This window comes from Seriola lalandi, unplaced genomic scaffold, assembly GCF_002814215.2.
Source record: "Seriola lalandi dorsalis isolate HSWRI2012SDOR001 ecotype SW California unplaced genomic scaffold, Sedor1 jcf7180002053835, whole genome shotgun sequence".
Lineage (NCBI taxonomy): Eukaryota > Metazoa > Chordata > Actinopteri > Carangiformes > Carangidae > Seriola > Seriola lalandi.
This window is the reverse complement of record NW_019524388.1, coordinates 502,989-519,680: the sequence shown is the minus strand read 5'-3', so window position 1 is coordinate 519,680 and position 16,692 is coordinate 502,989. Positions and strand designations below refer to the sequence as shown.

General features: G+C 39.9%; 1 protein-coding gene across 1 annotated transcript in view; it reads right to left on the bottom strand.

Moving 5' to 3' along the window:
- The window catches only part of faf1 (Fas (TNFRSF6) associated factor 1), a 59,134-nt gene that overhangs the window by 15,549 nt on the left and 26,893 nt on the right, over positions 1–16,692 (bottom strand). The window contains exons 9-15 of the mRNA XM_023401930.2: positions 12,497–12,592; positions 12,275–12,398; positions 12,086–12,149; positions 11,873–11,954; positions 5,749–5,903; positions 948–1,084; positions 728–816 (exon numbers count right to left, since the gene is read on the bottom strand). Coding sequence (XP_023257698.1) covers positions 728–816; positions 948–1,084; positions 5,749–5,903; positions 11,873–11,954; positions 12,086–12,149; positions 12,275–12,398; positions 12,497–12,592 — 747 coding nt within the window. The remainder of the gene's footprint in view (positions 1–727; positions 817–947; positions 1,085–5,748; positions 5,904–11,872; positions 11,955–12,085; positions 12,150–12,274; positions 12,399–12,496; positions 12,593–16,692) is intronic.

Here is a 16,692-nt window from a genome sequence, read left to right as displayed (position 1 = left end):
ATTACTTATTAAATAAAAAAAATAATTCAAATTATGTTTCTTAGTCTGTGGAGACTGTATATTCAGTACTGTTGCAATTTCCTAAATCACTGACCATAAGTAACTAAAATAAAAGAGAAAAACAGAGCTTGGAGAATTATGTGAATACAGATAAAAAACCTGCCTTGACAAAAAACACAGTGTGTCATTCATTCTCTTGTTTGATGTCACTTGGTAAACATGTCAGTAAGTGGTTAAGAGGGTCAGGTGAAAGTCTTTGACAGTGAGGAGACCTTCCTGTCATACTGTCCCAGACTCCTGTCTATGACATGAAAGACCATCACCACTGTTCCCTCATTTTTTTTGTATGGAGTCTATCTGTCAGTGGTGTTTGTCCACTTTCTATTGGGGTAAAGTATGCAACGGTTTAACAATGCAGTCTGATCTGTCCCAACATGTTGCCATTTATCTCTTAAGCAGGACATAATAGACCGGCTCTGGCTCAACGAAGGCCTACGAATGTAGCTACAGTCATACAGCTAGCATACAGATGGCTTAAATTGTTACTAGAGGTCGTCCTATTCCTCATCCTAACCCAATGTATATAAATTATAATATTTATTTACTTTTTTATTTATTTTATAACAATCCAATTTAAAGCAAAATCAACCTGACCCAACGCATTTTCTACATCTTAAAGAAACAGAGCCTGACATTTTTGTTTGGCTGCTTCCTGTTCAGACCTTACCTCATCTTTGATGTCCTCTTGCTGTTGTGCTGTGAAGATCTCCATTGCTCCCATTAACCTCATCATCAGCTCGTCCACTGTCGTATTGCCTGAAAAAAAAAAAAAAAGCAATCAAACAATCACAATCTACAGTGTGTAATTTATTCTTTTTCATACATTAATTACAGAAAAATATATCTGTAAATATGGTTAGTCATACTATTAATGAAGTAGGAATTACCTTGAATAACGTTTAGAACTTCGTTGGACGTGCGCTTGCCCATGACTATTAGGAGCAGGGGGAACTGGTCTGTTTTGTATGTTCGTATAGTTTGCGTCACCACACTTCCAAAGTGCCTCGTACACATGGTGAGTAGTCTGGAAGCAAAGAAAGAAATCCAATTCAAATTTCACATTTATTATACACTTCATCGTTTTTCTTGGAAGTGAACATGTATTTCAGAGCCTGCAATTAAAAAAAACATAACATAAAGGGGAAAAATGCATACAAGCATGTGTACAAACATTTTAACAACATATGGAAATCAAGGTGTACACTCCAGCTTTTCAGACTGCAGCAGGGAAGAGAAATACACACAATCGTGGCATTAAGGACTTTAAAACCAATTCTGCATTTTCTTATTCCATCAGAGTGACATGCTATCTCAATTGGAACCACAGATGAATTAGTATTCTTCACCAGACACCCAGAATTGATAGGGCAAGAGAGGATTTCTTATTCCATTACAAAGACAGAACTTTTTAAATTAACATTTCAGAGAGGGAAAAGGGTAGCAGGCAGCCGGGGCCCCGCCAAGCTCCCTGTAAATGTCATAATATTAATGAATTGCTATAGACTGAATGCAAATATAGATTAGCTTTTTCTCTCGCCTTTTAATAAGATCTACTTTAATAACTGGCTGGTAAAATAGAGAAGTAATGGAATGGATGGAGGGACAGCAGGTCAAAGGAAGAAGATAGGTGGAAGGGGGGTATTAAAACATGAAGCCAAAGCTGCAGGAGCAACTTTCAGACTTTTCAAACTGTGAAATAGAGTATGTGAACCCATTGTGGTACTTTTTAAAATAATCATAAAAGCACATGCTGACAATATGGATGGTACTGAAAGATCAGTGAACAGTGGGAAAGCTACAGGACCTGAGCTCAAAGAAGAACAGAATGTAAGATGCTGTTGGAATATGGTTCAAACAAAACTTTTCTGAATGTTGAACTTTCGGTGACCCACGTCTTGCAATGAAAAAGTTGGGTACCCTAAATCCTACTGATCATTCTGTCCTGACATTTGTCCCTGTTCAGACCTCGACCATGGCAGACCATAACAATAGCCCACAGGGAAACTCTAACCTGAAATGAAAGGCCAGGGAACAATGGCCACTAACTTGAAGGGTAACCCAATCTTAAATCTCCCATTAAACACAAGCCAACCTGCTTTGGTTTCTATCTCAAAACTAAGGAAGTCAGTCCACCACAGCAAAAATCATCACCACAACATAAAACCTGCTCAGTCTGGAAACTCAGCCTGAAACTATTGCACATCCACTTGCACTCAGAATGAAAGAAATGTTGTAATCAGAATATGAAACACTAATGAACCCACCTATAGAACAAGTATGGACACAACACTGAAGGCAGGAGGAAGTCAAGCTACTACAGGAGCTGAGGTGAACAGGTCATCACAGTCTCATCCAGCCATAATATAACATGGTAAAGAATGTAGCCTAGTCCGTACCAGACCTGCTGCCTTTAAAAACCTTCAGGGGTAAGTAAATGTAGAGGAAACACCTGCCTGGAACTTGCAACTAATGTGAGTTAAAGACTTTGGTTCAGTGGTTAATGTGATTGACAGCTTCTAATTTGTCACCCATCCCACCTCATTCACTCACTGCACATCCAGGCAGCTAAAATAGTTAATGTTTCCCTGGACTGTCACGTCACATTACTTCACATCAAGGTGGTGCAAGGAGATGTGAGTAGACTGGTTAGACCTGACAGCTGCTTGACTGAGCAGCTGATGAATCCAGCTAGTACAGTAGCACTGCAGGGAATATTTTTACCAGCCACCTGTATGGGAGGGGGAAGTATGGGAACCGGATGCACTGATAGCTCACTGTGTCATACACACTTTGTTTCAGAGCGAACATGGACATGTTTTGATTTGAAAATGACATTTTGTTCTCTCTCTAAACCAGTTATGTTTTCAGGTAGGAGGATGTCAAGAGGAGAAGTCAAGTGTACAGAACAGGCTTGCATGTCAGTTTGTCCCCGCTCTTACAGGTGAAGACACCAACTTACACTTAAAGATCATTAAGAATAACATGAACACCTGCATTGCTGTGCTATTGTACAGGTGTTCATTTTAGTGTCAGGCCTTTGTATACTGTTGACAGTTCAAATCTATACAAAAAAAAAAATAGCATAAAAATAAAGACACTCTACTTAACCTTTTTTGTGCTTGCACAGATATGTTAGCATGGGGATAAATTGTGTAATAGATTTAAAGAAGTATGACACACGCTGATAAAATTATCTACTTCTAGTGTGTTTATCTACTGGTAGTTTTAATATTTGCCATGTGCAACGGCAGTACAGCGATATATCAGATTCATTCCCCATGGGTGACAATTACACTGACATCCAATAAGCGGAACTGCATTTATGCATAATTAATCATTTAACTGGGAGGCCTGTGAGAATACAGAGAGCAAAGCAACAGGCACATTCCAATATCAGCAGGTTCATCAAACACACACAGTCAGGATACCTTTCTAACAGCTTGTGTGATTGATGCCAATCACCAGTCACTTTGGATCAACCAGAGAGCGTGAGAATGCAGAGAAGCAGTGTATGTGTGAGTGAGAGAGTGTGCACATGTGCATGCATGCGTTAGCAGCAAAGCTGTGACTAGCTGTGTGTGATGAAAAGCTCCAGATGTTGCCTGCCTTTTAAAGTGCAATAAAAAGGCTCAGCTGGGGCAAAAAGCAAAGGAGGCCAATGGGAGAGAAGGGAGACTGGAATGAAGAAGGAGGGTATTTCCTTAAAAGAAATAATGGAGGGGTAAGGTCAAGGTGCGAGTCTTTCTTAAATGGCTCCAACCAGAGGGCAGGCTTAACTCTGGAGGTTCTGGGGAGAGGGAGAGAGTTGAGGTAGTGGGATAAAGAGAAGGAAAATAAAGAAAAATTGGGAAAGAGATGAGGAGATTGAAAAGATGTAGCAAAAATATGAGAGGAAGTAGGAGAGAACTGAGCTCGTCAGGGGCACAATGTAATGAGAAAACCCAATCAAACCCTCAGCAGGTCCACATTTACACTTGATGCTGTGGGGATCTGGTTGTCTGTAACACATTGCAGGCCAGAATTATTTTTCAAATTCATTTCACAAATTTTCTACCAAATTTGCAATCCAGTGAAAGATATCCATCCTAGTGGCAGGACATGTATAATATACTGGTGTTGGAGACCTGTCAATTAACAACACAGACTGTTGGAGCTCCACTGGAACATTTGAGCATAAATAGAGAGATAGAGATGTTTGGACTCCAAGGGAGTCCTTCATCTCCCACTGACCCTCTATTCAGACAGCTTAGTCAAGATTGCCCAATCAGGGGCCTCATCGTGCAAACACAACGCCTTTTGTGAGCATGCAACCTCGAAGCTTCAAAAAGAGAATGAAGTTGAAGAGAGAATGAGAGGACAGAGATACAGGGTGTGAGCAATGGAGTAAGAGCTGAATGCCAGCAATTAAGGACATGTCCACATTAATGCGAATAGATGTGAAAATGCTGTTTATGTGTCAAATGGGCTTCTGTCCACACTAGCAATTTTTGATCATTTTTTTTAATGCTTCCTGTACACTGGAATGGCAAAACAAAGATATCATAGGCAGCCTTTTAAGTTCAAGATTTGCTGACTTTAAAACTGAAAAAAACTATTACAAGAGTATGCAGCAGGATAGGGCAAGGTACTAATGAATACTACATTAACCTTCTCTAAGAGAGCTATTAAAACAAAGACACTGAAACAGGATAGTAACATGTTCTAGACATTTTCCTTAGCAGGGTATTCTGTCAGTTTGCAGACCTTTCTGCATACAATCAAGCTGCTCTCCTACTGAAATACATTTAATATCCTCTTTATAGATACACCTCAGTATTTATGCAAACAGTCCATTCCTCCAGACAGTAAGTCAGGTATAAATAAAACATAAGGATTAAGCATGCAGTCAGGGTTTAGAGGTTTGGTTATTGCACTACTAAACGGCTGGGGAAATGCAATACTATACACAGTTTGATTGTGATGCATGGATCTCTAAGAGGGTCAGAGAATTAATTCAGTGTTTAAAGGGCAATTTCATTTTTAAAACAACCTGAGTCATATAACTTTAGCTATCATTCTGATTGATTATCAAAACCGTTTTCTCACTAGCCTCAGACTCAGAGAGCAGGGAATACTACTAAACTCAGCTTTACAAGAGAATACATGTGTTATTACAATTTGAGATATGAGTAATCATTTAAATGTTCACCTATATTTCAACATTTAAATATTTGATTTGATAACCTGTTAAAAAAAAACCTTTAAGATAAAACATTTCTGATCAATCATATAACAATATTTCATTGACTATATCTTAAATCTGTGTCTAATGTTTGTATTCAGCAAAACGGAAAACTACCTGGTGCTAAAGTTGTAGCAACAGGAGCTGACACAATAACAGGAAAACTCTAAACTACAATGAAGTCCAAATAAGTCCAATAAATGCAACATCTTTTTACTGTCTGGCACAGACTCAACAAAAGTTCATAGAGGTAGTTTAAGGCACTATTGTACTTAATTCAAATATATTAAACAGGGATTCCTATTATTGTGTCCACTCCATGTAGTACTGAACTAAGTTGTACCACAGCTGCAGTATTGCGTAAAAAAAAAAAAAAAAAAAAATACAACATGAGATAAATTCCACCGCTCCACAACCAGCAGGTCACCTGAAAAAAATAAAAAATTATTAAATATTTGGTACTGTACCTGGCTTTGTTAGCTTCTTTAGTGACGTCCCAGGCCCATGTGATGAAGTTCTGGCTCAGGTAAGAGACAATGGAGTCAGCACACATCATTTGGGAGCAGAAGACGTTGCTGAGGACACTGTCGTCATTGTGGAGGTAGATGGCCAGCAGCTTTCTCTGTGGAATAAATAAAAAATTGTTAGTATAATGTGACATTCTAGGGACATTTTCCATGCCAGGAAGGAAAGGTCATTGCAACAGATGAGGTGATTTTGTCTTCATGCGAACAACAGAATTAAAAGGTATAGTTGGCTGTTAACAGATGGGAAGTGTAGTTTTTCACAAGCCTATGGAGAACAGACATTTTTAGATCGATCTCCCAGAAATTACAAGATTACAAGTTTGGTGATGAGCTCGAACACAAACATCCCAGAAAATAATGAATCGTTAAAACTGTAATCTTTGCTAGAAATTAAAACATCCATCCCTCCCTGATCTGTCTTGATCTGTAGAGCGAGATCTCTAAGCCACATGGAAGTGTCTCATCAGTGGAGAGATATTTCCACATTATATGACCATAAAATGACATGAGGGACCACTGGGTGCAGAGCCAGCATGACTTCTACAGCCCACAGCAAGGCCGCAACTGGCAAAAAAGCAAATACCACGCAAAATCAAATGCAGAGCGGTGTAAATAAAACTTCTCTTGGAGGCGACGAAGATATGGAGAAAACACAACAGACAAATCACTCTATTTATTTTACACCAAATACCAGCAGCCTGTTCAGGTTAGTAGCGGCAGGGCCAGACAATATTGACGAAGCTCCAAATCCAAGGATATTGACACCATCATATAAGCCTGGCAGATTCTCCCTACTGACAATCTAATTAAAAAACAAACACACCCACAAACATAAAAGGTTCCAGGGGACAATGTTGGAAATAATGCTCTCTAAATTACATGTCACTTCTCTTACTATAAAAGAGCAAATAAGAAAAAACTCTCTCAGTCTCTGCTTAGTTCATTTTTAACCATGGCTGCGAAGGGGGAGTCAAAGGGTCTGTTTCTCAGGAGCAGTAATCTAGGCTACGTACGCCAAAAAGCAAAAAATCTACACAGGGCGTAAAACGTGAAGGGAAGTGAAAGAAGAAGTTGTGCTATACTGTGGCCTGTGTAGAATAGGAATGGGAGAGCACTGCTGTGTTTGCTCAACGATTAGTGCTTTAGAATAATCTCCAGGGCTACTAGTGAGAAGGAGCTGGGGACTCATTCATTGGGCCGATTCAACGGCCTGAAAAGATTAAACACTCATGCTGAGAAGACAAGCAAATTCAGTCTTGAGAGAGGAATGAGTGTGAGGGGAGGGAGAGTTTTACATGAAAAAAAAAAAAAAAAAAAAAAAACCTGATACACACTCAAACACTGACGTCCCAACACACATGCACAGATGCACAAACTTAACTGCGGTACCCACAAGTGAAGGACTCACACTCACACACATGCATGCTCAATTAGAGTAAATGTAAAGACTAATCAAAGTGGGCATTTTGGCCAACTGAACTCCTTCATCTTAGTTAAACTGTCCATACCCCTCTATTCCCTCTCCACTTTCAAGTCAGATCTTTTGTATTGCCTGTCTTAGCAGGGAGGAGCAAATCCCTCAGTTCAGCTAAATTACTAGGTCCAACCTGAGCTAGATAGTGACCCCATAGCCCTTCCTCACACCTGTTCACCTAAATCTAAGCTTGCTTTGTGTGTGTGAAAGAGAATAAAGATTTCTCACAGCAGAACAGTGTGCACATTGAGTGAGCTTGAGCCTCTGACTGTATAATCAATGCTGCTCTTACTCTTGCACTGGAAAGAGAGACGCCTTGTGTTAGAGTTTGAGTCATCACCACATTTAATGAAAAAAAAAAAAAAAAAAGTATATATATATTTTTTTTAATCCAAATTTAAAGTGCCAATATTTTTTTTTTTAAAGAAACAAAATGTAATTGGGTTCAACTGAATATCTTGTCCCAAATATGGATTCTTAAATTAATTGACATCTTCTTATTATAATTCCTGTTCTGTATTCTGCAAGTAACATGTCGATGAATCACAGCACTGCTCCGTGTAATGAACAAATGTTATTAAAAAAAAAAAACATACAACATTCAAGGTCTGGGTGCAGCTTACTGAAACACTGATAGCAAGAGTGTGAGGTGTAAGCCTGGCAGATAAATATTATTAATAAAAACAATAACTTTAATTTAATTTCCCTTGTCCAGAGGAGACAGGGCCCGTTCTCAACTTACTTTAGTAAAAAGTTCCTGCTGAAACAACATAGTTTTAATAACACTTTATCCTTGCTTCAAGTAGGAATCAAAGAAGCAACATTTACGGATAAAGTTTTCACAATGTTACAACATTCTTAAATTTGTTTTAAGGGATAATCCATGATGAAACAAAATTGCTGAAAAATCTTGCAGGACACAGAGGCCATTAACCGTACGTACTTAGAGCATTATCACTTGCGAGACATGAATGTACAAAACGAGTTGTAGTAGAAAGGCACTCTTGAAATTATATATAAATTATATATATATTAACTTTGAACTGTGATGATACCAGCATGTGACCAATCATAAGCATTCTCCATGGAAGATGCCATTAATGCAAAGAAAGAACGGGGTTTTCTGATAGTGAGTGAAATCACATTTTTTTTCAGGCTTGATGTATTAGAGGCTGCATCTGAAATTGTTCCAAATATACTAGACGGTGTACTAAATTTACTTTCACCATTTTATTTGAATATCTACTTTCTAACTGTAGTGTGTCTTCATTATAATGCCCTCAAATTCTTTTTTTTTTTTTTTTTACAACCAAATAAAGAACACAGTGTCCATTGCACAAACACTTCTTATCACTAAAAATCCCACAATGCAACTAAACTAATCCCTCCCCACTAGCCCTGTGTGTGTCACTCCACATGAAGTCACACTCACAGCTGTGGAGGGCACTCTGCAGTAAAGGGAAAGCTAATATTAATATAACCAAAATCCCAGATGATATCTATTCTCATATTGCAATACCCATTGTACAACTGATACTTCCAGGTCCTATGTAACCTTTTCTGAGTGTTGTACAATCTTTGCTGCAACTGTCGACCAGCAGGAATATGAAGCACGAGTCCAAAGAGATAAACAATATATATACTGTATGTGACACTGGAATATAAAATTGATTTTATTGAAATTTGAAGCCTCTTTGTGGAACTTTGCGGAGGTCCTCTAGAGTGTAAGTCGTATCTTTTTCCTGCCAGTGAGCTATTAGTTTAATTGAGGGTCCATTTTCAGGGGATGAGATTTGTGCCACATCAAGAAGAGGCTTTTAATCACATGTGCAGTATGTTTAACAGGGCCAGAGGATTTCACTGAATAAGATACAGACAAACACAATGAGGTACAGAGTGAAAAAAGGACAAAGCAGTCCAGATAGTGATTGTTCTCAAGATGGCAGGCTCAGTCTGGAAAGGCAAATACTTCAAAATGAAGAGCTCAAATGTCTGATCTAATGACCTTGCACACACAGTGGTAAAACACATTTAGATCGATGACCAACCACACAGGAGGTTCACTACACACTGTTGAAAACACATTAACTCTTTAGAACAGAAACAGCATCAAATTTTAGACTTTTTCCAAAGTGTGATTAAATCAATCAAATTACATGTCAGCTGGTTGGTAAGGTAGGATGCTGTATATTCATACATTCAAGTAGTATTCATACATACTTTCACTTCCACTCTACTCTGATTTAACTTTTAGTCCATTTATTCATGAATAAGAGCAATCATTTCAGGGGCAGTCAATAACTCACGAGAGTGTTGCTTGTGATTCACAGCCATAGATCTAACAGATATATGTACATCTATATGTCATTTGCCATTCTGATTCACTGGTGCTCTTTTCTCTTGACTCTGCAGGGCTATTGCTGGGTTTTAAAGCGGATACTTGGCAGTGATAAATCCCTGAAGTCCCCTCTCAAGCAAGGCTATGAATTTTGATGTGTCTTTGTGTGTGGCAGACAGGAGAGAGGAGTTGAGAGTGAAGGAGAGTGGGGTTAGAGTGATTAACCACTGCGTTGATGGGGATTTAGTGAGGATCGTGGTTAGTGATGGGTGGCCTATCTCTCTGTACGCTCTGACTAACCACTGATCCCCAAGAGGGTTCAGCTCAGCTCAGCTCAGCTCTGCAGCCCAAAGCATTTTCATTAAGGATGGATTGAGTCAATCTCAACAGTCCCCCAACACACACCTTCAGAAACACTTCATCAAATGTAGTGTTTTGCTTAGTGATTAGCCTCTCCCAGGCTTTGAGAGAGTGAGACTGATTCCTGTGTTTATAAACCCACCGAGTAGCCCTTCAGTCAAATCTGCCCTATTCCAATATCCCCTTAATGAAGGAGGCTTTTTCTACGATGAGGACACAAAAACTTGATTCCTTTTCAAATGGAAGCAAAGAGCAAAGGATGACACGTCTAGATAGATGGGAGGAGGGACAGTGTAATCGTGCACATATGCTACTGTGAAATGAAACCGTCAAAAAGCAGCGTGTTTTGGCCTGTCGTCTAGGATGCTTGTGACAAAACAGGACAAACACAGAACAGATCAAATAGCTTCTGTTTTCATGCAAAATTCTTTGCACATATTTCAGCTTCCCTAAAGCCATTCTAACCACGGCACAGTTGGCAGGCTAAATCAAGCTCACCCAGAATAAAACAAAATACAGTGAAAATGAATACTATTTCGCCCCTGAGCTGTGTAGAGCTCAGTGGTACAGTACAGAGTGTGTGAACACCAGGGAGACATCGGCCATATTGTGCTGGCTTAGGAGAGGAGATCAGCTGGGAAGCAGGCGAGACGCCAAGCTTCTCTTTAGATTTTTTTCCAACTCTGTTTATTTCACACTCTCTACATCCCTTACCCTCATGCTGCAACCTCTCCTTTTACTCCTGTCTTTCTTCTCACTCAGTTTCTTCCTCCAACTTTCTCTTTTTGCACCCTGCTCCCCTGTCAGACCATGTTATCTGCATTGTGCCCCTACTATCATCCATTCCACCCTCCCTTTCTCTCTGCGTGCCTGGTGATCTGAACCCCCCTAACATCTTGCTGTGTCCTCACAGTCTAATAAGGCTGTAATCCACACAAGCTGTCAGTTGATACAAGCATCCTTAAAAGGACAAAAGCTGAAAAACAAGGGGGGAAAGTGGACAGCTAAAAATAAAGCCTCAGCTGTCAGGGTGAAAATTTGATGAGGGTTTTGATGAAATGATATCAATGTGGCTATAAAGCCGTCTCCACACAGCAAGACAGGGGGGGTAGACAAATAACAGTAAATGCTGCATGAAAAAGGATTTCTACTTTGAACTGAATAAATTATCAATGCCAACACAACAAAACTAGAACTCATGACAACTTCTGCTTGTTCTCGAGGAAGGCCATTTAAGGTTGCGTAAGAAGTAGAAATTTTTATCAACCCAGTAAACACAGTTCATGTCAATCAAACACCTGCCAGTAAAATGTATTTAATCTCTCTGTCAGTTCAGTTTGTATGCATTTGGCATACGGTGTTATGATTCTTCAGACTCCAAAATTAATGACACTTTCGTTAATAGCCTGTCTTTACGTTTTATGTGTTCATATAGCCTTTGTTAAACTAATATAGTGAACTCTATTTCAATGGTCCTCAGGACAAGGACAAACCATTCTACAGTTTATCACAGCCTGGAAAAGCGCATACTAGGCGTACACAGAAATTTGTTATAACACTGCCATTGCGTTTTAAATTCCCACCAGCTCAGTAATGAAGACAAAGATATGAGAAACGCAGTATCTCCCCTGACAGATAGAGAATGAATAATATCCTGCTCAGTCTGTGTTCCTTCTCTGTGTTGTCTTAAGCAAAGAAAACTGCTCAAAAAAAGCAATGACTAGACACCACAAGGCAGGAATGACATCAGTGTTTAAGGACAATCCAACACTGGTAAGATCAGAACTTTATATTTCACAAAAAAAGTGTTTTAAATATAAAGGGGCAAAAAAAAAAAAAAAAAACATTACAGTTTTTCAATGAAACCCTAAACAGTCCAATAGCTTACTTACATCTCTGGCTTTGCCATAGAAGGCCTCTTGAGATGCTGCCTCCAAAGACCCAATGAAGAACATTGGGTGGGTCTCTCCATACCTACAAACACAGTTCAAGCAAAGGACACACAAACAACAGGCAAATAGTGCATAAACAGAAGTTACATTCCAGCCTTGTCTGATTTCAAAGTCCTTTGAATTAATGTGAGAAGTACCTGACGCAAAGCTCACCTTGAAGAAAATTCGGCAGTAAAGTGCAGTAAGGCATCAGCTTCGTTCTCACTATTCTCTGGCACTGGAAGGAGACAAAAAATACGGCATGGTCAGGTTTTTGAATGTTTGTTCCTAGATTTTAATACTATAGCTGGAGCTACAATTACAAGCTCAAAACTAATATTAAGCTGCTATGTTGGTACATACTCATGGGTGATTTCCGACAGCTTGAGGAGCCCATTCCAAACATCTCTGAATCGTCCACACCAAACTCTGACGCATCCTCAAAATCATCCCCCTCACTGTCGCTGATCATATGGACATCTGCACACTGTAAAAATGATTTATTCATTAATATCCAGACTTACTTGGGGGGGGGGGGGGGTAATGCACAACACGGATCCTGAGGGAAAGGCTGTGTGTATATACCTCTTCTGTGGGCTCCTGGGCATTGGCTGGTGAGGACCTCCGACAAACACTGAGGTGATGGCAAGGATAGCTGATTCCAGAGACAGCTAGTGTCATCTGAAAACAGGAAACAAAATAAAAGGGTGTTATTGAGTCTCAATATTGAGTCTCATCTTGAGTCTTACATGAGAATCTCAAACTATTCAAAGTTGACATCAAGGTGATACCAAAGACTGATCTCTAATCAGACAACCCGCTCCCAAGTTATCTACATCACAGTATCTTCCCAAACACTGAAGTTATCTTATTTAGGACTAGAATACCATCATGAGACAATTTATGACTTTTGAACAAAGGCTTCCTCATCTCTCTAATCAGGGGAGATCTTGATGAGGTATCTGTACACCTGCAGTAGCCGTTAGTGTGATGTTGGTTTGTAGTAAGAGAATGCCTGATTAATGAGCTCTCCAAATCCAAAGCCAGGACTGAAAATGTCAGTATTCAGCAGGGACTCATTACAGCTCATGTCTCCTAGCTCAGACCCCAAAGGACATAGACAATAGAGGCAAGGCTGTTGCCGGATGTAGTGTAAAACTCAAGATACCTCACTTGGTGTGCCAGATTTTAGATTGATTCCTATCATATAACAATGTGGAGCTACTTTTCAACACCAAACCATAAAAAAAAAATATCTAAATGTCATTTTTTTTCTCAACACGCTGACACCTCTGTTGATTCCTGTCAACAGTGGCCAGTAAAAGCAGGACAGATAAACATATAACCATGACTTATAGCCTGAAGTCACTGATACTTGTCACAGTAATGCAACAATATATTCATTCATCTTCTAATTGTTAGGAGCAAAGCAGCAAGCCCAGATGCAAATACTTTTCTGGGAGAGTGAACTTCTAAACAACCGGAGAGAGGCAGAGCGAGCAGGGAGTGATAAGAGACAGAGACGCTGCTCGTCCCCTGCAGAGGTCCTGTGATCTGCTCTATTGTCAGGGGCCACGACACACAAAGAGCAGCTGGATGTGGTTGAATCAGGAGACGATTACATGCAACGCCAATTGAGTCTGTAAAGGGCTACAGAGACTGCAGGGAGTTTCTCTCTCTCTGTCTCTCTTAATACAGAGTGGTTCCTCATGCTGGCCTCAGCTTCTATAGCAGGAGAGAACAGTGTAACCGCTAGACCTTGACACCGACATGGACTTACTCCTGAATGCTGCGGCGTACCTGGCACTGATAAGAATCAAAATATCTGACAAAGTACCGAGTCTATTTTATTCCATCCTTTCACACTACCTTATCTTTTCAGTCTTAGAAAGTAAGTAAGCTGCAGTCAAAGGCCAAAAACATTTGCACAGTTGTGGCTAACATGACCGCATCATGTCAGATATGACAATATACACAGTGCATTCAAAAAAAAAGAAAAAAAAAAACTCTCATCAACACTCAATACTTCATAATGACAAAGTGAAAACAGAATTTTAGAAATTTATGCAAATTCATTTGACCATCTTTGAGATGTGTCTACACTTTGACTGGAGTCCACCTGTGGTAATATGGTCTCACAGCTGACAATTCATGTCAGAGCAAAAACCAAGCCATGAGGTGGAGGGAACAGCCGCAGAGCTCAGAGACGGGATTGTGTCGAGACCCAGATCTGGGGAAGGCTACAAAATTTCTTCTGCATTGTAGGTGTGTGTGTTTTACACCACTATGGACAATGTTACAAATCAATCAGCAGGACTGCTTCATGGTAATAATAAAAGTTTATGATCTTTGCATCAGTATGATTGAGTATCTTAATTTATCAGGTTCTAAATTTGCTAGATTAACCAAAATCAGACATTCCTGTCAGGCTTTTGTATCCATAAACAGTTTCTTAATTGATTTTCCTGAAAAGATTCACTACATTACGATACACATACATATAGATATTAAAATGCCATATACTGTGATAGAGGAATCAATCCATTTTGCCCAACCAATTCCAACAATACTCTATATCCCTATGCCATTCATATATACAGTATAGATCAGATTTGATACTCTTATTTTATTGTTTATAGACAGTGTTGTTCCTAAAACCGAGATAATGAATTCAGTCTCATTAATCCCGAGTGAGTTGAACCACCATGGGGAAAATTTTATTGCAGCCTGAAAAAAAGTTGACAAGGATATCCTTGGATACCCCTCAAACTGGTTATAATATTGACCACAGTTTCTTAAATTCCCACCAGCTCAGTAACCAAGGATAAGATATATGAGAAAAGCAGTATCTCCCCTGAAAGTTCAAGAATGAATAATATCCTGATGAGTATTCCTCTTCCATGTTGTCTTTAGCAAAGAAAACTCCCCAAAAAAGCCCTAGACTGACATGCAATGTTGAAATTACACAAACCAAGAATGACATCACCGCTAAAGGGACAAGCCAACAGTGCCTCACATCTCGCTCACTGCAAAGGCTAAATGTGTTGGAAATGAAAACAAATAGAAAAATGTGACTTTTGTTTCTCACTAAATTAAAACCTTTCCTATCAGACCAGTCAATTACCCCAGACGCTGTGACAGAGGTGTGCACACAGATAATAGTAGAAACAGATAGTGTTTCCTGTGTATTACCACTCTTAGCAAGCGTGCTCTTGACCATGAGAATTATGTAAGTGTCACAGCAAAGGCAGCTCAGTATCCCAGGAACACCTACGACGAACACTCAACTGAATTGCCTTCTTTCTGCACGTGTAACTTAACTCTAACTAATTTAGAACTCTGGTCCTGTGTTATTCATATCTCTCTGGAAAATTTTACAAAGTAATGGAACAAAAAACATCATTCTGCTGACAGTAAAAATAAAGATAAGCAGTAGTTTTTCAACAAAAGAAAAAAACTTCACTAAAGTGACTTAAAGAAAAGCTATGGGCATTGATGACATGATGGGTGCCAGGCCTGAAGGTTGAATTAGAAGTGAGAGAGAGATGTAGGTATTCAGCCAAAGACATATACGGTCTGAGCCTTAAGCATGTGAAGCAATGGCCCCAGGTAAATTCTGCCTATTCCCCAATTGAGTGTCAATCAAACGTGAGAATCTTAACAGCGGCTGTGGAGAGGATCCCTATAAACCCTTTACCCCCACTACTCACAATGAGAGGCTTTCGTCTGAGGGCCTAACAAGTGTATAAATAAAGTTGATCACTTCCCCTGTCAAAGACAGCATGGAGGGTTTGGGCTGACATGGATTCAAGGAGGGGAGGTGAAAAGGGAAAAAAATGAGTTGAGTGCCTCTCAATCCCCTTCCTCACTTTGACCTGATGGCTTCTCCTGATGTTGAGGTACACAAGTGCAGCTTGGCGGCTCAGTGGTAAAACGTGGAAACAAGGCTGAAGCGCCGCAGGGCACGGGGGGTGGGGGGACGAGGTTAACCCCCCCAAATGACCCTCTCCTACATCTCCACACAAAGGAACTGGCTCTTCTTTTTTGGATTCTTTTAATTAACACTTGCATTGAGGTTGTAAGCATTCAGGGGACGATACAGGGAAAGAATTTTCTCTCTCCCTTAACCCCCTCCCTCCTTTGCCTCTCCCCTTCAACCCTTTCTTCCCTTCTCTACCCTTCTTTTTCTCCCTTTCTCTCCCTTCATTCTTTCTGTGTTTCATTTTTTCCTTTTCTATTGTAGGCACTGTTTGGATTAGGTGTCTGGCTGTGAGTGTGAGATAATTACTACTGACAGCTGCACTGACGGCAATCACAACCACACTACCACCTTACTCCACTTTCTCTTTGATGGAGCAAGGGAAGAACAGTGAGAGAAGAGGGGAAAAATGAGACAGAGGAGGGAAAGGAGATAGATAGAGGAAGACACATGGGTGAGAAATACTGTAATTATGAGAAAAAGTAAGACTTGATAAGGAAAAGGATGACAAAAAAGGACAAGTGCACCCCACCCTTAACACCTGTTGGTTTTCCTCGTTCGTGCTCCTTTGAGCCTTGCTGTAGGTATGACTCTCCTTATAAGTATCTGGGCTCCTGTACAGTGTGTGTCAGCTAGGAAATACACATAGACACACATACAAATGCAAATACAGAGCTAGAGACTAAGGAAGGCATAAATAAATGACAGTTTGATCTGTGGGATGCTTCACAGTGGATGTTGTGGTGTTATCTCCTCTGTGCTCGTACACAGTGGTGGTGGTGGTGGTGGTGGTGGCGGTGGT